Here is a 24,309-nt window from a genome sequence, read left to right as displayed (position 1 = left end):
AAAAGGGAAAAAAAAGGAAGAAGAAAAAATCCAAAAGAAGACTACTAAAAACACAAGAAGAGATATCTAAACACTAAAAACACACCCACGTTGAGAAAGAGAGTTTTTTTTTCCTTCAATTTGAGGGACAAGAATCTATCAAGACTCAATTTTTATGATTTCTTTATTCAAAGGTATGTTAAAGATTTCATTTTTAATAGTTTTTGTACCTATACATTTCAAGAATCTTGAATTTTTAAGCGATTTGAGGCATATATGAATGTTTGTATGAATCTTTACTGCAGATTTTGTTATTGGGTATTGATAATCTTGAGGATATAGTAGTTTTATCATTAATGGGGAGAGGGAGACCTAGGGCTGTAGAGAAAGGGGTGTTAGGGCAAAATACCAGTGCATCCCCAAGTGGGTTATTGAATATACCACCAGGGCCAGTATATTATCCAACTGAGGATGAATTTAAGGACCCTTTAGAGTTCATTTACAAGATCAGGCCAGAGGCTGAGAAATATGGTATTTGTAAAATTGTTCCACCCAAGAGTTGGAAACCCCCTTATGCATTGGATTTGAACACCTTCACATTTCCGACGAAAACGCAAGCTATTCATCAGTTACAGGCTCGGTGTGCGTCTTGTGATCCGAAGACGTTTGAGTTGGAATACAATAGGTTCTTAGAGGAGCATTGTGGAAAGAAGGCGAAAAAACGTATAGTGTTTGAGGGAGAGGACCTTGATTTGTGCAAGTTGTATAATTTTGTTAAGCGGTTTGGAGGGTATGATAAAGTAGTGAAGGAGAAGAAGTGGGGTGAGGTTTTTAGGTTTGTTCGGCCTGCTGGGAAGATTTCGGAGTGTGCCAAGCATGTATTATTTCAATTGTACCTGGAACATTTGTATGATTATGAAGAGTACTATAGTAAGTTAAATAAGCTGGGTCATAGAAGTTGCAGGAGAGGAAACCAAAGTGAGAGAAAAAGGGAGTCAGACTCCCCATCCTCAAGTAGTAAGAGAAGGAGAAAGAACAGTGAGGGTGATCGAACTGAAACACGTAAGACGAAGGAGGAGGAAGAACACGATCAAATATGTGAGCAATGCAAAAGTGGATTGCATGGGGAGGTGATGCTTCTTTGTGATCGGTGCAACAAGGGATGGCATATGTTCTGTTTATCACCTCCTCTGGAACAAGTTCCACCGGGGAACTGGTATTGCTTGCAATGTTTGAATTCTGAAAAGGATAGCTTTGGTTTCGCACCTGGTAGAGAGTTGCCATTGGATGCATTTAGGCGCATTGCTGATCGTGCCAAGAAAAGATGGTTTGGTTCCACATCAATTTCACAGGTGCAATTGGAGAAGAAATTCTGGGAAATTGTGGAGGGATCAGCTGGGGAGGTTGAAGTGAAGTATGGCAGTGACTTGGATACTTCCATCTATGGTAGTGGATTTCCACGTCTAACTGATGAAAAACCATCATCAGTCGAACCAGGTACATGGGATGAATATTGTGCTAGCCCTTGGAACCTCAATAACTTACCCAAGCTGCCAGGTTCGATGCTTCGAGCTGTACATCATAGCATTGCTGGTGTTATGGTGCCTTGGCTGTATATTGGAATGCTATTCTCTTCATTCTGCTGGCATTTTGAAGACCACTGCTTTTACTCCATGAATTATCATCACTGGTACGAGTGCCAATTATTATAGTATTGTTGTTATTATTAGTTTTAATCTTAAGTTAATTTTTTTGTTCTCACAAAATAAATGGCTACATGGTAAGACATTATTATGTAATTCTCTACTTCTTTGTATACGGCTTGTTAAGATTTATAGAATTATTTACGTCATACAAAAAAAAGGAACTCTTCTTTCACTTCAACTGAAAGTCAGCATTATAGCAAAATGAATACCTTTCACAATCTTTAGACTTTATACCAGACAAACAATAGATAAATCTGCTTAGAATGTTTTCTATTGATTTGGAAATGAATAAGTTCGATTCATTATATGATATACAATCACTCAAAGAAATGTCACATACTTCTATCTAACCAGTAGTTTCATGTAATTTACATGTGCATGCAATAAAAGATAAGTTATTTGCTTAGTTACGATGCTATGGAACTTCTTTCACATACTTTTTTGCAGTTGAATTTGATATTTGTTTCTTCGCATGTTGCCTAATGTGATTTGATATGCCTTCCCTAATAAGTTTAGAGATTTGGCATGTTGGTCATATGTCCAAATCTTACAAACGTTCTTCATAAAATCTGCTTAATGTTGTCTATTAGGTTTTCACCATCTACGGTTTTGCTTTTACTAGGTCCCATTCAGCTGTATTTGGCTGATGTAGGTCATGGTCTTTCTTAGTTTTTTTAGTGACCGAGAAATTCTTCTGGGGCCGCCAACCCCTAGGACCAACTACAAACTTCAAAACTTGGGGTAATGGGTCCATCACTGTATCCTTCTCCATTAGATACTAGGCTTAGTTCACATGTGTAGGGCTCAAACTTGTGACCTAAATTACAAGTTCCTCAACCTTTGCTACTTAATTAAGCCCTTGGGGCATGAATCTTTATTCATGGTCTTGCTTAGGTTGCTAGCTCACTGGAAGCTTCATCACTTGTATCCTCCTCCTTTGACTTCTCCTCTTCTGCTCAAATGTTTTATAATACCTAATCCATGAAGATTATCTCGCTCTTTCTTCAGAATAGGCTGTTTGTAAATTATGAAAAACGTAATCTACACCTTTATTAGTAGCTTGTACGTGTGGTCAATGAGAATACAGATTCTAAATTACTTCTCGAAAATGCTAGTACATTTATAGATCTTTTCTAGTAACCTTTTCCTTCTGTAAACTGTGATGTGGTTACTTTCTAGCCAACCGAGTGGAGCACCATTCTGCACCCCTCCCCAAAGTCACACAGATGCGCACACATATATTTCATAGTTCATTGGTTATTGAAGCTTAATTACAAGAATGACTATACCTCAACCTGAAATTGTTGGGATTGACTATTTGAAACCTCAATAACCATTACACTTCATTTGGACCTTTTTCATTTTAATATTCAAGAATTTGTCTGTTAGGACAAAGTAGCTCTCAATACTAGGGATTCTTTCTCACAGTAGACATATAGCTTTCACTAACTAATGATATCAACAACAACTAAACATTCGTCCTAACTAGTGTACAACTTATATAGATACATTGCTTCCATTGTGGTCTATTCCTTGCCAAGTCCATGTGAGTTTTAAGCGGTTTTAGGTCCACAGCTTCAAATATTTTGTTGTTTTTATAAAATAGAATGACGTCGTCGATCTACTCCTTCAGATAACATTGAATAGCATGATAAGCAATAGTTGAAGAAGTAATTTAAAGTACTTGTTGACAGCATAGCAAGTTTATCAGGAAACACTTCTTGGGGTTTTCCTTTAGGCATATTGTTAATTTAGTTGGAAATGTCTTATTAGTGCATCTTGTCTTCGTTTGCATTTCCCTCTGGTATCTTTTCTGCAATCACCTGATTGATCTCATGATGTTATTTTGACGGGTTTTTTTTTAAGTCCTTGCATGACCAGTATCTTGATGTTCATTTAAAGAATCCTGATAAATTTATCAGTTAATGAGTTCTTCTTGCTTTCTTTCAGGGGAGAGCCAAAATGTTGGTATAGCGTTCCTGGAAGTGAAGCCCAAGCTTTTGAGAAGGTTATTCAATAAATATTTCTTATCCTATATTAGTGCATTGACTTTACTTCTGCGTGTTAGTGCAAATTGCAGGCTAGTAAAGTTAGAACAGATCCCTTCTACTGTTAAGGGAAATTTGGCTCAAATACATGTTTACCCAAGTTCTTGATATTTGAATGCTGCACTTTTAGGAGATTTTTGTGTAATAATTGCTTTGTGTTTTTTTTTTCCAAATGGCTTTTTGGGAGACTTGAACCAAACTGAGGCAAGTGTAGAGTCATGGGGAGTATTGTTTTTCTTCATACTATTTGGATCATCTATTTTATGGATTTGTATCATTTATTATAAGTAATTAATCTAATTTACCTTTTAATTCCATGTATAGATGAATGTGTTCAAGGTCAGCTATTCTAGCATGTGAATAAATGTAGAGCATAGCTGGAGTCCTGCTAAACCCGCAGGTACCTGATGACTAAATACAATAATATGATTAACCAACATTCAGGGCTTTGCCAGAAGGTGCTCTGGAAGATGCTAATAATCTCGATTCATTAGGATATAGGTAGTGGTGGAGCCAGGATTTTCAATAAGGGGGTTCAAAATCGGAAGAAGTAAACACAAGAACTAGACGAAGGGGGTTCATCATCTAATATATATACATAAAAAATAATTTTAACCATGTGCAGATAGGTAAAATAAACTGCATTTTACTTTGTGTCTTGGTGTAATCAGTTACACTCAAATGACAACTGTCTCTATTATTGATGTTCTAGACTCAATTTAGACATAGAGAAGTGAAATTAGGAGTACACTTGTATATAAGGTTTCAGCACAACCCATGTGCTGTTTTGTGATATAATACAAAGTTACCAAGTTCAAAATAAGTTTACTTTTCCACGTTCTTTGATACATTGCGTCATAGCAAGTTTTTTCTGTTTTAGTTGCCAAAGAAGTGACTAAGAATACTTGATTGATATTTCAATTAACTTTTATCAGTGTTTATGATGGGTTTTATCACTTTATATGTAGCTTACCCTTGTAAATTTCAAATTTTTGATTCTTCTTTTGCCTTACTCAGCTGGTACCTGTCCTATAACTAGCAATTTTTGTGCAGGTAATGCGTAATAGCCTTCCCGATCTGTTTGATGCACAGCCAGATCTGTTATTTCAGCTAGTAACCATGCTGAATCCACGTGTGTTGCAAGAAAATGGGGTTCCTGTTTATAAAGTGTTACAGGTTTGTTGTGGGACTTCATACTCAGATCTTGCTCCTTCTATTCTGCTGTCTTTTACCATTGTATTTTTCTGGTAATTCTCCCTAAATTCATGGTCGATGTCATAATACTGCATTTGAGTTTTTCTCTTTGCAAATAGATGAACATGAAAATAAGGAGAAGCTGTTATGGAAGTGGAAAAGGAGAGTTTCTCATATGAGTTCTCTTCTTTTTTACGGGCCAAACTCTATGGGCAGGATGTAGGAGGATGTACTTCCTATAGATATTGTAGCTTTGGGACAAACTAGGAAGTAGGTTTATCTTATTCAATTGAAAGTTAGTACTTCAATTATCTTTCCATGGCCCAGATACAACACTACAAAATAGCGAAATAAGAAAAATAAGTGTGCTAGCACTCCTATGCCACCCATGCAGATGCAGTCCAATATCAGGATTTTCACACCAATACACTGTGAAAAAGAATTTTAGCTTAATTTTTTTTTCTAGGGCTACATGTCAAAGAGGGTCATACTTTTAGGATTCTACTGGTATTTCTGAAGCTGTTTAGTTCAATTGAATTGAAGATTGCAAAAATGGTGAGGGATGAGTTGGTGATAAACATGTGGTACTGTCTTTACTTCACCACTCTATGTTATGTTTAGTGTATACTTTTTTTGGGGATGATTCTTTTTTTTACTTACAAAAAGGCAAAAACAACTTTTGGTATATCTTTTGAAACTTGTTTTCTCTTTTATTTATACCTCCATTTAATTGGTAAAAAATTGGTAAAATTCTTCCAAATTTGTCTTCTTTTTGTTCTGCATATTATGTTTTGGCTTCCATGCTTCATTGTCAAAGGTGCTTGGGGATCCCTCAAACTCATTATGATTTGGTTGTCTTGAGCCTTGGAACTGCCTTAATACTACGTCATGCAACCAGGATGCTGTTTACATGATCTATACTGTAGGAGCCTAGTTCTCGGAATCTCGGCTGTGGTCACATATTTGGGACCATAATTATAAGTAACACAATGCTTTTCCCTTTACTGGTCTATAGTACCTAATATGTGGGAGAAATGCACACTTAGGGATTTGGTCTAGCCCTCTAGTGATGAGAACGCAAAGTGTGATGTGTGTAAGGCATATGTCATAGGTTCCCTGCTGCAACCAAGAACTTGATCTTTAATTGGAGAATGGTAGCGGGGTACACCCGTTATCCACTGAGTTTCTAAAGCATATTTCCCTGACCCTCAAAGATATCTCTGTTATCAATATAATGTGGGAGAAATGTTATATTCTTGATTCTAAGCAAAATAGGATTTATTATTTTTGTCAGTAAAGAAAAAGAAAAGAACTTCTGATGAATCTCACAATCAAATGATCAAAGATCTTCAACAAATTATAAAAATATATTATGATTAGGCTTTAATAGCAAGCAGGAACTCGATGAGGAATTCCCTGTACAGTACTATTGATCCCCTTCATGACTGCCATTCCAGGAGTTACTGAATTTTAAGCTTTTCCCATTTTGCATTTTCCATTTATGTTGGCTTTTATTTGCTTGTGTACTTGTTGCAGGAGCCTGGGGACTTTATTATTACCTTTCCCAGATCATATCATGGAGGCTTTAACTGTGGTGAGTCCATATTTTTTGCTAGTTTATCTCTTGACTTGGAAAAAGTTTTGAATGGTTCTTTCTACTTCAAATGCTTAGTCATGCATGATGCAGCTCTCTCCTGTAGTCTTATCTGCATCTTGAAATTGCAGGTTTAAATTGTGCCGAGGCTGTTAATTTTGCCCCTGCCGACTGGTTACCTCATGGTGGTTTTGGAGCAGAGCTTTACCAACTTTATCGCAAAGCTGCTGTTTTGTCTCATGAAGAGCTTCTCTGTGCAGTAGCCCGGGTTTGTCTCTTTGTTCCCTTTGACATTTAAATGTTGGAGGTTCCAATTAGCAGAAACATAATTGGGGACCCCTTACTTAGGAACCTCACCACTCAAATCCATGGTATGCCATGGACAATGTTATACTCATTTGTCTTTTGCCCACAGATGTAGAAGATTGTTCTTTTGCATGCTTCATATTGGGGATATTTATCTAGTCACTCATGTTTTCACATTCTTTTTTTTTTTGTGCTATTGTGATTTCTTCCAATTTGCCTAAGCCTTGTGAGCAGAGTTAACTGGTACATGTGCTGGCGGGAGGTAGTTGGTACACCGTTGAATAGTCGAGGTGCAAGTAAACTGCCCAAATGCTACGTTGTTCAAAAAATGTGATTTGTTGATTCATTTCCAAGTGGGTGGGATTACCTTTAGTACTTTAATTCCACATATGGTGCACTAAATTTTGTGATGTAGCTGTTAGATGGCACTTCCATTGCTTATCATATTTTTTTTTTCAGTTTGCTACTGAATTTTATGCTATGGTGCTTTTCCTGATGAACTTTTGTTTTCATATTTTCACTGCTTTGTATTCGTAGATAACTTTTCCATGCTTCCATGCATCTTTTTTTCTAATCATGCCAATTTAACAATTTTCATTACCTTGCAGAGTGAATTTGATAGCAATGCAGCACCTTACTTAAAAACAGAATTGGTCAGGGTCTATTCTAAAGAAAAGTCTTGGAGAGAGCGGCTTTGGAAAAATGGTATAGTCAATTCTTCTCCCATGCCACCTCGTTTGAAACCTGAATACGTGGGCACTGAAGAGGTACTTTAACTTTGATGTTGTTTCTTGAGTTTTTGGACTATGAATGTGTTCTGAAGTGTTTTTTCACATATTTTCCCTGATCTTGTTGAAGGATCCTACGTGCATCATATGCCAGCAATATTTGTATCTTTCTGCTGTAGCATGCAGCTGTGCACCTTCATCTTTTGTTTGTCTTGAGGTAAGCATTGTGTGTGCGAAAAATACATTGTTTTCCTCATCTCTCCACTTCCTGTGACTGTATGTCTTGTGCTTTTGTGAGTTCTGTCTATAAAATGTTAGTTTGTTCAAATTCAAGCTAAACTTAGCTGATCATAGATGCATAAAATCATCTTTCCTTGTAGGTTGCATATTCTAGCATCTAGGAGGCATGACATTCTCATCATTGTGCAACAATTTTTACATCATTATGCAGCTTCATTTTATCAATTTCAGTGCCTAAAATGAATTGTGTAGTTCTTTTTGATTTTGGGGTGGGTTGTTGTTTGGGGGGGGGGGGGGAGGGGTTGAGGCGTATTTAGTGATTTCACTGCTGAATGCACTGCTATACTGCAATCGATATTGAGTGTAATCGTTAGCACTTCTACCATATTTAGTCGTCGTCTGTATGGTGCTTGATTATGCTTTCTTGACTTACTATGAGGTGTCCTTGCAGCACTGGGAACATCTGTGCGAATGTAAGCCACAAAAGCGTCGACTCCTTTTTCGTCATACCCTCGCTGAATTGAATGATATGGTGCTTATTACGGATAAGAGTAATCATGAAGAGGCTGCAAAGAAAATCAGAGGGCAACTTCTGTCATCCAATGATCCATCTGCTTTGTCAAAAAAGGTTCTGATCATTACTCTCATTCAATATAGAACCTTGTTTTGGTCAGTTTTCTTGTTTTTGTTGTTCCATTTGATACCCTTGTTTTCTGGCCCAGTGAATATTAGAACTTGCTTTATGGACCCTCTCTTGGACTCCATTCAGTGTTCTGCATTTCTTTGCTTGCTTTTCTAATTACCTGTTTATTCCCATCTGTTGCTCAAGCTGCAGATATTTCTATACCTGAGTTTCTAGCACATCTGTAGTAATCAGTTTTTAGTTCAAAAGAGGTGTGGTGGAGGAATGAAGGTTCTTGCTAAGATTATTAATAGGAAGTAGAACACATATATTTTTTGGTATCAGTGTTTTGGACGGCGAAAGGCGATAAAAGGCGGCAAGGGTCTGCCTCGCCACAAGGCGCTCGCCTTTTTGAAGTGCGGCACCATTTAATACCAAAAAATTAAATTGTATATGTATATAATCAAACAGTAACATATTAGCAATTTTTTCAACTCAAAAATAAAAAAACAGGTAGTACATACTAAAAGTCTAGAACTTGAATGAGAAAAAAAAACAGAACAAAAGTCAAAACAAAGGTAGAAGTGACTATAAAGTCTGTAGAAGAAGGAAAAAGAACAGAGGAAGAAGAAATCTGAAGAAGAAAAGAAGAAAAACGAATTGGTTAGACTTTGGAGTCACCGGAAAAGACTGGCTAGTATGGAGGAGTCTAGTTGAAAACCCTTAAATTACCTTTTAACAAACCCTACATTAGTTGCCTTTTTTAAGAAAATACAAAAGGCGACGCCTTTCTCGCCTTTTATCGTTATGCCATCGCCTTTTGAAGATCGCATTGCCACAAAGCTAAAAGGCGATGAAAGATCGCCTCCTCTCCCCTCTTGCCATTGGCGACGAGGCGATCGCCTTTCACAACACTGCTTGGTATCAATATTTACTAGGATGGAAGAACATGCTCAATGATTCTATACCAGTGTTTAATCAATTGTGCGCTGATCTTATATATCTGAAATGTTAATACTACTAATATTCCTTCATCATCTGTTCATCTAATACGATATCTTTGGAGAGTTCACAACTTTGTGTCAAAGACGTTAGAATTTTCTTAAATTTCTTTCTCTCTTTCTTTTTCCCCTGTCTAATTTTCTCGCTATCGCATACCCTATCTTCTGACTTGTCTATCAAGAAGCTTAATGATGTGGGATCAAATGATAGTAATGGTCTTGGAACATATCCTTCTCGAACCTTTTCTGCTCTGCTTGGGAAGTTTCTAGACTTTGATAGGCTAATACCTCAGTAAGCTGTTCACATCTTATTAGTCACTCGATACTTTGAGATGTGACATCTGCAGTTTGTTTCTTGCATATTCTTGATACAGTGTGGTATATAGTCTTATGATATAAGAAATAGTTCTTGTTAATATGTGGCTTGTGCAAACCTATAAATGGATAGCTTCTAACTTCTATTGGCTCCAATCAATGGCCAACTGTAGATAAAAGGTGGCTGTATCACTCACATGCAACTTGCTGAAGAATGGCTGATAAAGTCCAGCAAGCTTTTCCAGAATCCTTATTCTTCAGATGCTTATCGTCGTGCAATTAAGGAAGCTGAACAGTTTATGTGGGCTGATCATGAAATGGATCCAGTGAGTTTTCAGCCATTTCATTTTCTATAACTTAATAGTCCTTCGATTTTGTAACTGTCTTCAACTAAATATCTAAATGCAAATGGGGTTTAGGTGAGAGATTTGGTGAAGAGGTTAATTGATGCTCAGAGTTGGGCTCAAAATGTCAGGGACTCTCTCTCGAAAGTAAAATCTTGGATGTCTGATCACAATAGTGTAGTGAAGGTGCAGATGGAAGTTGTTGACAATTTGCTCAGTCTAAACCCCGTACCCTGTAATGAACCTGCACTTGTCAGATTGAAGGTGAAATGCATTTTGTTTCTGATTTTCCCTCCCTTTATATGCAATTAAATTTTGCACTGGGTCTGATAATCCAAGTATGCTCTGTGTACAGGATTTCCAGAAAGAAGCGAGCGAGCTGACTCTGGAGATCGATTCTGTTCTTTCATCATGCTCAAATATTCTTGTAAGCCAGTACATTCACTTTGTTGATAGTTTTCTAGGTATAGTGTGGCTTCATATTCTATAAATGCTGTGCTACATTATCAAACAGAATATGAAGGAGCTAGTGCTGCTCTTTGAGAATTGTAGTTCAGTTAAGGGTATAATTTCAGGCTTTTGTTATGACATTAGTGGCTAATATAGTTTTATTGTCCCCTTTCAATCCCAAATCTTTGATCTGCCTTTGGCATCTGGTCATTTCATACTTTTACATTATTGGATTGTTTGGAAATGTTTCTTCTTTTCTTTTGAGGTTTCTAGCAAAGTCTAAAGGACATATTCGTTTTCGATTGTGGCATCTGGTCATTTCATACTTTTACATTATTGGATTGTTTGGAAATGTTTCTTCTTTTCTTTTGAGGTTTCTAGCAAAGTCTAAAGGACATATTCGTTTTCGATTGAGGTTTGGAAGTGGTGCTCATTCTGTTCCCTTATGTTTGTTAATTGTTGCTTCATTGCCTTCACAGGTGTCCGATTTGGAAACCTTGTATTCCAAGACAGTGGATTGCCCCATCTACATCAAAGGAAGTGAGGAATTGTTGTGCAAACTGTCTTCAGCTAAGGTATACCTTCTTATTTTGTAAGTTTTACATCTTATATATTGTTGATAAAAGGTTACCAGGCTGATGTTGCCAAATTTTTATGTTTTGGTAACATTGGCCCATGTGATGCCTCCTTATTTTCTCCTAGAGAAGAAAAACATTTGAATCAAATTACAGAGGATTGGGAGAAGAGAGGAAAAAAGAAGACAATCCTTTTTGTGAACAAAATCTTTTTCTTAGAGAAATAACGATACATAAAATAGAAGACAAAATCCCTTCAGTTTGTTTCTTTTGTCAAAAGAAAAGATTCTGGTTGTTTTTGTTGTGGTATGTTCAAATATCATGAAGTAGTCTTTGGTCTTACGGTAAATGCAATTGAATATTGGAAAGAGAATCAGCATATTTGTGATTGTCCTTTGTGTTCCAACTGGTCAATTGTTACTTCTCCTCAGATACCTGCTGGCACTTTTCACTTTTCAGTAGCTGTTTTTACTTTGATTTCGGGTCGTTGTTGTTCTTTGTGCAAAAATTGGAAGTTGGCCCTGAAGTTATAAGATCTTATGAGGTGAAAAAGATGTTAATGCTTGTCAATGAAGATGGTGGTACTTTTAGCTGTCATTCTTGCAAATAGTAGTATTGTTATCAAAGAACTGGGAGTTATAGCGCTTCAGTGCATGTACAAGCTTGTTAAAGTTTTTACTGTAAATGAGATAATAGAAGTTAACATAAGCGCCAATTAGATAGATGAGCTTTAATGATATGGGTAAATTTTAAAAACAAAAACAAAAGGTAAAGTTTGAGAATATTTTTTATGTTGACATAAAAACCAGTGAATACTTGAAGATGAGTTTGAAGATACTAGCAGTTCTATCCAGAAAATTAGGTTGCATTGTCTAAATTTGTTCCTTTTTTTGGTGTAAGCAGAATATATGGAGCAATGTAGGAGACTTAAAATGGTTTAATTAGCAATATATAAGTTCTCAGTTTTTTGTCTTCTGCTGTAAGTATGGTTTGTGAAGTTCTTAACTTAGCACTGTTTTAGGTGCTAAGTTATGATTTAATTCAATTGTTTACCTATCTGAAAAAAAGAATCAGCAAATACTTTCATTTTCGCGAAGACTTGTTTGCTTTTCAAAGCAATGAGAAGAAAACCCACCTGGGGTCTGTCAGTGCAGCTTTTAAGGTTCTCTTTTTTCTTTTTATATTCGCCTCCTTCAAGGATGATATTAGCAAAAGATGATGCATTTGATCTATCCATTTAGTTTGAATGACCAGGATTGACCTGTTATAGAGAGATGATGCAAGTCTTCTCCGTTTACAAACAATAAGCAATCAATTTACGGCTAGTCCGAGCATTCAATATCAAAATGTTTCCACTTCATCTTTGCAAACCAGACCAACACATTCTTTCCATTTAGTAGCTGTTACGAGACTAGTTTTTTTTCCTTCCTAAGAATAGACTGCTGTAAAGACTTACTGGACAATGTAAGAATATTTGATGACTTGATTCTGCCTTAATAAAAAACTGATGAGTGATGATTCAGTGGATAATCCACATAGCCTGACATAGGAGGCAATTAGCTTTGGAGATGGTCTCCATTTTCCAATAGTCCATGTTAGAACACAGATCGTTAGATCTCCAATTTTCTTTTTTTTTGAATGTCTATAAAAGAAAAAGGAATTCTTTTCCCCTGTCAAAAGAAAATAAAAGTGAAGTATCCTTTTGGCATAGTTTCAGCATTGATTCACTTTAGCACAATTGAATTGTATTCAAGGACAAAATTTAAATTCAATTCAGAATTACCTCTGCAACCCATGAAATGCACTGAATGTACATATGCAACTGGAAGTGACACACATTCACTGGTGATGCTTTTGATGTATGACAACTGCTATCTGAATCACCTTTTGCTGTTTCAAATGTCTATCAACTTTGTGTGTTCTTGCTGGTAGGATTGTATATTAATTTGAAGGGTATCTCTGTATGATGTGACTATTCGCTTGTGGTGAATTGTCATTTGCTGCCTCAATCTTCAGAAATAGAAAGGGTTCTGCTTTATAATCTAACATATTGAGCTTTTTCAGGCTTGGGCTGAAAGAGTAAGGAAATGTGTGTCTGAGACTTCTGCTAGAGTTGAGGCAGATATTCTCTACAAGCTAGAGAAGGAGGTGATCTGTTTATCTTTGCTTTCTGTGATGCTTTCTTTTTGGGATTATTTGTTTTGTGATTATTCTATTACTTCTTCTGTTTCCAGAATTTAAGCCTTCAAGTGCAACTTCCTGAAGGTGAAATGCTCCTAGACTTAATTAGACAAGTTGAATGTTGTCAATCCCAATGCTGTGATATGTTGAAATGTTCTCTCAGTGTCAAGGTTGTTCCTACCTTGTCAAAGTTTGAATAGTATTGATGGAAGTAGAACATTGCATAACTGCCACAATATATGTTGTACAGGAACTTGAATCGCTTCTCAACAAATGGGATGGTTTTGCGGTTAACATTCCAGAGCTTGAACTTCTGAGACGATATCATAAAGATGCTGTGTCTTGGATAAAGCGTGTTAACAATATTCTATTGGGCATCAGCGAAAGGGAGGATCAAGAAACTGTAGCTCACGAGTTAACTTGCATTCAAAAGGATGCATCATTACTTAGGGTTGAAGGTTTGGAAATCTCACTATATTTTGTTTAATAGTTGTGATCTAATGCAAACATATAATATTTCTCATTCTTCTGACATAGTTGAGGAGCTGCCTTGTGTGGATATTGAGCTAAAGAAGGCTCGTTGTAGGGTAAAAGCTCTGAAGGTAACTAGAGTGGTCTTTCATCTCCTATCACTTTCTGTGGATTGTTGAATTACATTTTCCGTGTTCTTACATGCCCTATTACCTTCCCCTTTTCCTTTCTTGGCAGTTTGATTCATAATTCATTGCGAGTTTTTGTTCTCATAAATCTCTAATTCTTTCCTCTATCTGAATTTTCTGAAATTCTTCTTTCGTACAGGCACTTCGTTGCAGAACGTCCATGGATTATATTGAGAAGCTGTTGATGGAGGCTAGCATGTAGTATCTGCAATTTTCGCTTTATTAATAATGATTTTCTTGTAAAAAACTATTATTCATTCCATTTGATATGTGATTATATCACCAGATTGCAGATCGAGAAAGAGAAATTGTTTACTGATGTTTACGAGGTAAAGGAAATTGCTGTCTCTTTAGAGGAAAGAGCCAAGCGTGTCCTTGAAAATAAGGAAGAAATATCTGAATTTGAGGATGTTATAAGGTGTTGCCTCCTTCCCTGATTTAGTTATTACTTCGTATTTCTTGTGTTTGTTTGTATTCATTCTACTTCCTGTCTAATATTTATATTTTGCAAAACAATTAGGGCTTCAGAGGAGATATTTGTGATACTTCCTTCTCTTGATGAAGTGAAGGATGCGGTATCAATGGCTAAGTCTTGGCTATCTAGGTCACAGCCCTTCCTATCACGTGATTCTATGACTCTTGGCTCAAGTCCTTCTCTTGAAATTGATACTTTGAAGGTTAATCACTTGCAAACTCTGCCTTTGTGAAATATAGCCAAGCTCTTACATCCTTTGTTGTAATATCTGCAGATATTGGTATCAGAATCTAAGCTTCTGAAGCTATCTCTGAGAGAACTACTGATGATTCAGACATTGCTTGATACTTGCACCAGGTGGGAGCAGGATGCCTGCTCTGTGTTGCATGATACAGAGTGTCTGTTGAATGGCGCAAATACAGATGATGAAATATTGAGCAGATTTGGTAAAATTGAAAAGCAAATTCAAGCCATAGAATCAGTTGTAGAAGCAGGTCAAGGTCTTGGTTTCAAGTTTGATATGGTTCCAAAACTTGAAGATGCTTGTTCTACTCTTCGTTGGTGCTTTAGGGCTCTATCTTTTGCTACTGCAATTCCAACACTTGAGGTAATTATTTGTCTCATAAGATTTCTGTTCAATTTAAAGACAGATCTGGACAATGAATTGAGGTTTTGGCTGTACATGCACTCCTTACTATTGGGGATAATAAATGTGATTTTACTAGTTTTCTTTGGCTTCTTTTGGTATCCAGTGCCTAAATTTTTGTTCCTGGCCCCATATTCTGCCTCTGGTATCGCCTGTATTCGAGGATCAACAGCTCTAATACCTTTAGCCTGTCATCACCATGGAATTTAAAAATTTACAGTTTGAATTTAGTTATTGATGGTTAGTTATTCGGAGCAAAATTCTCTTTTAGCCACTTTTCAATGTTAAATGCTATCTCTCTTCGGTTCATGTAAATCTTTATATACATAAGTTTGGAAACCACTGGCGGTGGTATAGTTGGTGCACCACTCCTTGTTCATTCCTTATACTTTTTTATGTTGGCAAACCTCTAAGTTGTAAACAGTAAGCTATGTTGCTGACACCCAAAACCCTTCTCCCGTTTCTCCTTCCTTCAAAATTTTGCCAGCTACCATGTTGTTAGGAGCTGAGGACCTTTTCTTTTTATCTTTTATGTGTTATCAGTTGTTTTTTCTTTTTTAGCCCCTAATTTGGCACATCAGACTTTTTGTCTTTATGATTAAAAAAAGAACTCTTGGTCCTATCTCTCCACATGTAAGCCTTTTAATTCCATAGTTTGTCCTACCTCTTTGTTATGGAGTTGTTGCTTTTATGGTGCCCTGGTTAAGACATTTTCTTACTCTTCATCTGCCCTCTTAAAATATGGTACACAATACATGCTTAATTTTATTTGTTGACATTGCTGTAGGAAGTCAAGACGAATTTGGAGATTGCGACCCACCTTCCTATCATGTATACAACTTGCAGTTTGTGTATCTCCTTACTTGATTGGGTGAATTGGCTTAATAGAGCTTTGGAAGTCTCCATTCTATCTACTGCTGGAAGATCCAACTTAAGTGATGCTGAAGAAGTTCTCAGACAGTATCAGGTTTTTTTATCCATTTTCTATAGTCCTTATGGGGAATTGTTCCCTCCTTGTATGTGTTAGCTATTTTGGTATATTCTACTTACGTGATTTTATATTCTATATTTGATGCCTTTGTGCTGCAGAACATTTGTGTCTCATCTCCTGCAATGATTAGTCAGCTTCAGAAGGCTATTGAGAAACACAAGTAAGTTACCCACTGATACAGATTTCATGTGTGTCGGCCCGTGGGGTGTGTATCTGTTTGTCATCACATATTCATGATTTCAAAAAATAGCTTCTTCGGCCACTATCTAGTGTGGAATAGGAAAAACCTAGTTTTTATATTTAGAAATAATATCTCATACCAAGGTCTGATATCTCATATTATAGGTAAAATATCTTATGCTTCCTTAGTTTTCTTTTCTGAGAGGCCGTTTAGTTCCATGCTATTTTCTACATTCTTCCCACAATTTTCACTACTTTTTGTAGTAATATTTGTTACTTTTATTTAAGAATTATAATTATAATAAGACTGTTATCTTATTCAGTCTCTTGCTTCTACTAAAAGGTTGGGTTAGGTCGTTTGGATTCCATTTGTCATTTATGAATAGTTAGGTCCGTTCTGTTTGTAGAATGTGGCATAAATCTACTGCACCACCATCTTGTACATACCCTTTTTACCCTGCCTGGTAAAAGAAACTAAAGGAAAAAGTCAAGATCAGAAAGCAATGACAAGTGAATGAATTACTGAGAAGATGGTTGTGTACAGAGTTCCAAAGTAATTAGGGAAATGGCTATTGCAGATGAAACTATGTCTAGGTGGGGAATCATTTGGCATATTGACATCAGAAAACCCCTGTCAGACACACTGGCACATCTATGCTTTTCATCTTGTTTTCTTTTCGCTTTCCTTAGTTTTATGATTTCAGATTTACCGCATTATTTGCTGTTGTTGCCTTCTTTTTATCCTGAAGTCCATATAAATGTTTTCAGCTGGCCTGGAAACCATGGTCATAAGAAAAAATATAGTCTATATAATGTTTCTCTATTATTTACCGTGTTTCTTACTTCAGTTTATTCCTTTTCATACTGCTTTGATATGCGTTATTTTAGCCGGTGGGTTTTCGAAAAAAGCCTCTTTACCTCCATGAGGTAGGGGGGCGGCTGCGTACACTCTACCTTCCCCAGATCCCACCTTTGCGAGTACATGATATGTTGTTCTTGTTAGTTTTATGATTTTATCACTTACAATTTTAATTTTTGCAGCTCATGGATGGATCAGGTGCATTCATTTTTTGTCCTTAACTTTAGGGATCGATCATGGGATCTGTTGCTGCAGCTTAAGGTAACATATCTTTGTGTGATGTATCTTCTTTCTTCTTCTCAAGGTCAACATATCTTTTTTTGTTTGTGTTAGACTAGGTTCCTTTTCCCTCCTACAAGTCATAGCTTTTATTTTTCTGGAAATTTTGTTATTGGGCTACTTTTGTTGCTTTTGGATTTCTAACTTATGAGTTTTTATTATGCTGGAAATGGAGAAGTAGTTGAATGTCTCATCATTCGTCTCTGTGCTCAGTAACTCTTCTATAGATTGTTAAATTTGGTATTTGAAATTTTTCCACCAAATGGGAGAGGGGATAACCAATAAGATTCGTTTTCACTATATTTTTCCTTTTTCTAAATCCTTACTCACACCCTCATAAAATAACAGCATTCTAAATTATCCCCCGCTATCTCGCAACCCATTTGAACTGGAGGTATTGTTTTCTCACTTCTGATTCAGATTCCTACTTTCAGTTACTCTTATGGAGATTGATTTTACAGCTTGTCTGGAAATTTTCATCTTACTACTATGTGTAGAAATTGAGGAACCGAATGAAAATGTAGAAACACTCTAGTGGAGAAACTTATTGAGAATTGATGATGAGGAAATTCCCGTGGATTTGACTCATTGATTTATCAATTGACTTGTTGTCCACAACTGTAAACTTTTATCCATTGAACTGACCCAAAAAATACTCTCAACCTTTCCAAGGAATTAATATCGAGTTCATGTTCTTATACGTTGAAGCTTAACATATATTGGTATCATGTGATATTCATTAATTTCATGGTGTCTGGTGATTCGAACACTTCAGGAAAAAGGGAATAATGATGCTTTCAGTTGCTCCGAATTGGACATGGTTTTCTCTGAGGTTCATAAGACAGATGAGTGGAAGCGCCGGTGTGAGGAGGTCTTACACCCTTCAATTAGAGATGCTAACCTGCTTGCTGCTCTTTTACAGGTTTAAAGCTGTTTTCTCTTTTTATTTTGTTCCCATGGAGCTTTGTTGACCTGGTTATATAGCTATTATGGGGTAGATGTGTGATGCAATCTAATGGAACTGCAGACTAAAAACGCCCTTGAGAGATCAATTAACATTTGTGAGAAATCTAACCAGACCAATGCAAGCGCGTTATGTATATTCTGCTCACATGATGGTGTGAACCAGAAGCTTTTGACATGTTCTACTTGCAATGACAGGTACTGTATCTGGCTAATTAACTTACTACTTTTGTGTTTCTTAAAAAGTTTTGAGATAGATGTGTGGTACAGGGGATTTTGAATGATCATTTGTTATTACCAGTTATCCAGAGGGTTAATAATACTTAGAGCCTATATGGTCAAACTTCCAAAAACATTTTATTTTCAGAAGTACTTTTGGAGAGTACTAGTAGTTTGTGTATGGTCAGTTCATTTGAAAGTGTTTTTTCCATTACTTGATAAACATATTTTGGTTGGTCAATCTCTCCAAGAAGTGTTCTGACTGTGAAATTACCCAAAAAAGACGTCATCAAGGGTCATTTAGTTAGCACTGTTAAAATTGAGAAATGATTTTAAATATTTATCATGCAAAAATTTTATCTATGCTTTTTATGTTTATTAATTAAAGTAAAAAACATAAATAATAAAGATATACTTAAAATTTTAATCAATATAAACATAGTTAAAGGAGCAATAATATTGAATATCTTGTATAATTTTTTATTTTTTTTACATGATTTGAATAAATCAAAATACATCATTAAATATAAAATAAAATTCCACTCTAGTAGGAGAAGAACCGGTAGGAATAAGAAAGGAAAAGGGGAAGAGGGTTGTACTCATATTTGAGAACAGATGAGTTGAGTTGATATCAAATAGTTTGGTAAATGTGATCTTTTGACAAGGATATGTTTGTCGAGAATGCCCACATTCAACAGATGAATGTAGCGGAGATGGAAATACTCATATGGATGTGTGGGCATACAGGGGAGATATGATTAGAAACGAAGTTATACGTGACAAGGTGGGAGTGACTTAGTGGCAGACAAGATGAGTGAAGCGAGACCGAGTCACTGAGATGGTTCCGGTATGTGAAGAGAAGGTGCTGGATGCGCTAGTAAGGAGGTGTGAGAGGTTGGTTGTAGCAGGAGCTAGGAGAGGTAGAGGTAGGCTGTAGAAAAATTGTAGGAAGATGATAAGATAAAATATGATTCAACTCCAACTTTTGAGGAAATGACCCTAGATAGGAAGATATGGAGGTCAATAATTAGGGTAGATGATTAGTAAGTAGTTGAGTATTGTCGCATTTTATGTGGAAGAAGCAGAGAGATAGCCTCCTCTCCATAGTGATCATGTAGTTCCTTATTCTTTCATGTATGCTACTATCCGTTGCTTCATTTGCTTTGTATTTTACTATTTTGCTGTCATATTTTTCAACCTCTTTTGAATTTTTTTCTATTGAGCCGAGGGTTTACGTGAAACAACATCTCTACCCACAAAAGTAACGGTAAGTTCTATGTACACCCAACCTCCCTAGACCCCATTTGTGGGATTATTCTGGGTATGTTGCTGCTGCTGCTTTTATTTTTGTAGCTTCTTTCTCTACAACAGAGAATCTGCTTCTAATACTTCTCAAAATCACTTTTTCTTCTTGGACCTTAAATCTTAAAAGTGCTTTTAGATTCCAAGGAACTTGTCCAAATGGGTTATTAATTTCCTTTAATCGAGGGACTATTTTGTCGTTGAACAACTATGTAGTCATTAATTTTCATCTGAAGATTGCTTTCGTTATCACTTATAAAAGATGTTATGCTTTGATACAGCTTCCACTTGAAGTGCATAGGATGGTCACCAGGAGATGCCAATGATTCGAAAGTTTTCATTTGTCCTTATTGTCACTTCATGAACAGTGGAAAAATATCAAGAAATGGAAGTGATCCTCTGGTATGCTTGACCCAGTAGCGCTGTGAATGAGCCTGCACTTACAGTTTGTATTTATTCGTGATTTCTTGTTTTACTTATTGCAGAATATTGGTAGGAAGAGTTTCAAGTTGCACAAGCTCGTTGAGCTCCTATCTGACGCTGAAGATCTATGTTTATGGTAATGACTATAGCCTGTTTGAATTGAAATTTGTGCTTAGAAGACTCTAGACTGCTTTTAGGATGCTAGGATATCAATTATCTTTTCTATTGTTTCTTTGACTTCTCATTTTGGTTGGGACAATGTGGAGTTCTGGCAGTGAGTGGATGTTGTGTTAGGCAGCATTTGGTATCCCTCCTTTTATTAGTAGTTTGTAACTCTGATTTTAGAGTTGTATGATAGAAATTCTAGAAAACGGGAAAATTACCATTTGAGACTAAACAAACGACTCTAGGAATTTGTGTGTATGGATTTTCAATTTGTTTTCTCCTGTATTATTTCGACTTAGGTAGAAGGTAGTTGAAAGGAGTACTGAGTGATTTTCTGATGTTTTCAAGTGTCTTAACAGAATATCCAATTAAATCTGAATGGATTGATGAAATTTGTGCAGTGGAGACATTGCATATATCCTGAGCATTAGCAAAGCTTATTGACAATAGATGGCTTATGTTAGCTTCCTTCTCTGCCCATTCCCCTCCCCAAAAAAAGGAACCACCTTCCATCTTTTTGTTCTGTTGTGGCGGCGTGGGGTTTCTTTTTTTGCTTCTTTCAACTTCATTGTGCTTCTATTGTGTGTAACACTTGCTCTCACAAATTATATGTGTCCAAACCGACGCTCACTTTCTCTGAAGTGTTTTACTTAATCATTGATACTCTCCTGGCAGGATACAGGAAAGAGCTGTACTTCATCAAATTGGTCAAAAAGCTCTCGATTTCAAAGCTCGCATAGAAGAGATTGTCAAGTTTGTTTTAGCTTATCTAGATGAAGACCTTAGCATTATTGCAAAAAAATTCTGTGTTGCTTTGAAGGTACCAAATGTCTGTTCAGCATTCAGTTTCAATGACAATATTAGTGTGACCTGTTTTGAGTCCACTCATATGATAATGCTTTCTCCTACTGATGTATTTCTTTGACGGTGTCTTCATTGCTGTGAGCATATGGTTTTCTATTGTCTTTTGCCTTCATTGTTTTGAATCAATTTAGTATGACTTTTTCTATGAGCATGCCAGAGTATTAACCATAAAATCGCCACTTGGAACTTATTTTCACTTTCTGTTGACTGCATAGGCTGTACATATTGTTGGTGCATATGATTCTGAGGCAAACAGCAAACTCGAGTTGGCATTAGCAAGAACTTCTTGGAAAATCAGAGCTCAGAGATTGTTAGATGGTTCACAGAAACCCTCAATTCAAGTGCTCCAACGACATTTGAAAGAGGTCTGCTGCACTTTGCTTTGCCCTTCATTTTTATATTCACTGTTCTATATATTTTTCTTGGGTGCTCCTGCTCCAGCGCACTTCCCGTATAGGTTATAGCTCATATAATAATATTCAGTTCTTGTTTGTCTTTTCTAAGCAAAAATGGAGAACTAGGGTCTACTCACATGAACCTTTCATTGGCCTTGTCATACAGGAATAGAATTTTTGAGTATGCTGCAATAAATCCTTCAATGTAAACTAAAAACCTGCAAATTATTTGATTGTACCAGATGTGGATCCACACCCACATCACATACTCATTTCCAAATCTTTGTAACATAGTTGTGGGATATCAGGAAATGGAAATAAAATATAATAAAGGTGCCAATTTTCTTTAGATCATGGGCAATTTTCCTATACTCTTAGTCAAATTGTGAAGTTCTAGGATTCCTATTAGATTCTTGTGTCACTCCAGCAATCTTGTATAACTCCCGACTTCGTCTTTCACTTTGTTGCAAGTCCTATTGTCATCTTTTCTGTTCAATAAGTAGTTTACTAGAGGAAGCCTCATGTGATTACACCTATATATATATATTAAATTATTATAGCAAGCCCCACACTCAAGCATCACAGACTACCCTAAAACCTTTTTCTCTGAGGAAGTAGCAGTCAATTTCCTGTGTAAATTCAAAGGTCCTTACAATCTCCTTAAGCCACATCACCTTATTCCTGACCTCTTTGATTTTAATCTTCTAATTCAATTCCTTGCAGTTGGCTTCTTGACTTTAGTCCAAGTGCCGATCTAGATTCTCCTTCTGATATCCATATAGTTAGTTGCTTTATCGCAAAAACTGTTGCATTCTGCCTATTACTCCAGTTCTATCATGCTCTGGTGCCTTCTGCCTCTACTGTGATCTACTTTAGCTTGCTGCACATCGAAGTTCTGATTGCTGCTTGAGTAAACTGACCCCTCCTTCGTGTGCATATCTCTCCTTGAAGAGCTATATTTTTCACCGCATTATTTTGCCTTGTGTGCCTCTATGTTCTACTCCTTTCGGGATCATTGGGTATTGATGATGAGATAATATAGGGGCATGATTTGGTATTTGGTAGATTGTGCTATAATAGGGGTTACGTGGGTGTAAATACAATATTCAGTTCCAGAGGCTCTACTGGTCCTGATAAAGTTTCAGTAGTCAGTCAACTGATTTCTGAATGAGCTTAAGAAAGTTATTACGACACTTCAAAAGCCTTGGCTGTTTTGGTTTTTCTCATTAGGCTCACCGTCGAAATAAGTGGGCTCTACTTATCGGCAGTTTGTTCTCCACTACTGAAACTCTTGTTCTCATATGATGTTTTTTTTGTGAATCAGAAATGTAGTTCATGAGTATGCTAACTTTAATACTATACATTTATTGCCCTTTTAGCTATGCTGACCTTAGTAGATCATTTCTTGATATTTTTCGGCTTATCATTGGTGTGAGATTTGATTGGAGATTGCTTGCAACCTAACTTATTATAGCCTAATATGTTGATTTTTTCAATACTACTTCAGGGACTAGCAGTTGGCATTCCTTCAGAAGATTATTTTCGACAAAGCCTGATTGAAGTGAAGAACCTTGGGTTGCAGTGGGCTGATATCGCGAAGAAGGTAAAATCTGTACATGTAGTGCATCTCAGTGGTTATGTTCTTGATATATGACAAAAATTTTAACCATCTTCCTTGTAACAGGTTTCAACAGATGGTGGCGCACTTGGATTGGATAAGGTTTTTGAGCTCATCACGGAGGGTGAAAATTTACCCATGTCATGTGAAAAGGAGCTTAAGGTAAAATGTTGAAGGAGCTACTCTTGTTAAGATGAAAGTTAAGCGTATGCATGTCATATTTAATTAGACTACTTTTGGAACGTGCAGTTACTAAGGGATCGGAGTATGCTTTATTGCATTTGTCGGAGACCTTACGATCAAAGACCGATGATTGCTTGTGATAAATGTGATGAATGGTATCATTTTGATTGCATCAAGTTATCCTCACTACCAAAGATCTACATCTGCCCTGCATGTTGTTGCATGGAAGGAGAGGATTTTGCCTCAATGTCAACAAGCGGCGAAGAAAAGTGAGCATCCTCTCCTCTTCCCTTTACCAAAACTAGGTGTTCTTCGGAAACTAAAGAAAAGTGTGCCTCTAGAGGCGGATCTAGAATTTAAATTTTGATAGGTTAAAGGTTCTGAATTCTGTGAAACCAGGTCCACCTCAGCATTGGGTGAACCGTTCTTATATGGTCAACGAACTCACACTAATGCTAAAGATTTATCGCGATATAAGTCTCTTGACTGCTCATTTGAACTGCAGGGTTGTCGGTGGCAAACATGAGGTACCTCAGACACCTTCTCCGCGACACAGAGAATCAAGAAGGAGATCAAGAAAAACGAAATGGGAGAGAACGGATGTTGCTGCTGATATATCAAGAAGTAGTAGTAACATTGAACAGTTATTCTGGAAAAATAGGAAACCTTATAGACGAGTAGCGCGTAAACGATCACATTTTGAGAGCTTGTCTCCTTTTATTTTTGTGCAAAATAGTTGATCTGTGTAAATACTTTTTGCTCTCTATTTTTTTTTTTATAATCCAATTGATTCTCATTTTTTTGA

General features: G+C 36.6%; 1 protein-coding gene across 2 annotated transcripts; it reads left to right on the top strand.

Moving 5' to 3' along the window:
- Positions 1–24,309, top strand: LOC101259658 (lysine-specific demethylase JMJ17). 2 transcript variants are annotated; one of them, XM_010327105.4, is made up of 34 exons: positions 1–173; positions 285–1,669; positions 3,636–3,693; positions 4,787–4,909; positions 6,464–6,521; positions 6,653–6,789; positions 7,436–7,594; positions 7,686–7,772; positions 8,247–8,423; positions 9,907–10,059; positions 10,153–10,341; positions 10,433–10,504; positions 11,007–11,102; positions 13,167–13,250; positions 13,337–13,453; positions 13,534–13,741; positions 13,821–13,885; positions 14,082–14,140; positions 14,229–14,360; positions 14,463–14,619; positions 14,692–15,024; positions 15,851–16,030; positions 16,153–16,214; positions 17,276–17,354; positions 18,148–18,294; positions 18,400–18,533; positions 20,138–20,258; positions 20,342–20,415; positions 21,120–21,264; positions 21,524–21,673; positions 23,211–23,306; positions 23,388–23,483; positions 23,571–23,773; positions 24,010–24,309. In XM_010327105.4, exons 2-34 carry the CDS (start codon positions 336–338, stop codon positions 24,242–24,244), a joined length of 5,520 nt encoding a protein of 1,839 aa, XP_010325407.1. In that variant the 5' UTR covers positions 1–173; positions 285–335; the 3' UTR covers positions 24,245–24,309. The 2 variants fall into 2 exon arrangements, with proteins under 2 accessions (XP_010325407.1, XP_010325408.1); XM_010327106.4 differs by lacking the exons at positions 1–173; positions 285–1,669 and adding an exon at positions 4,058–4,133 and having other exon boundaries at positions 3,653–3,693.

This window comes from Solanum lycopersicum, chromosome 8 (genome assembly GCF_036512215.1).
Source record: "Solanum lycopersicum chromosome 8, SLM_r2.1".
In the NCBI taxonomy this organism is placed as follows: domain Eukaryota; kingdom Viridiplantae; phylum Streptophyta; class Magnoliopsida; order Solanales; family Solanaceae; genus Solanum; species Solanum lycopersicum.
This window is presented reverse-complemented; position numbering and strand designations above follow the sequence as displayed.

What these genes read in the sequence shown, in the direction of transcription:
- LOC101259658 (XM_010327105.4), top strand. Translation starts at nt 336, where the DNA reads ATGGGGAGAGGGAGACCTAGGGCTGTAGAGAAAGGGGTGTTAGGGCAA. An exon ending in ATCTGTTGCTGCAGCTTAAG is followed by an intron (nt 17,355 to 18,147) that starts GTAACATATCTT and finishes CGAACACTTCAG; the next exon opens with GAAAAAGGGAATAATGATGC. An exon ending in CATGTGAAAAGGAGCTTAAG is followed by an intron (nt 23,484 to 23,570) that starts GTAAAATGTTGA and finishes TGGAACGTGCAG; the next exon opens with TTACTAAGGGATCGGAGTAT.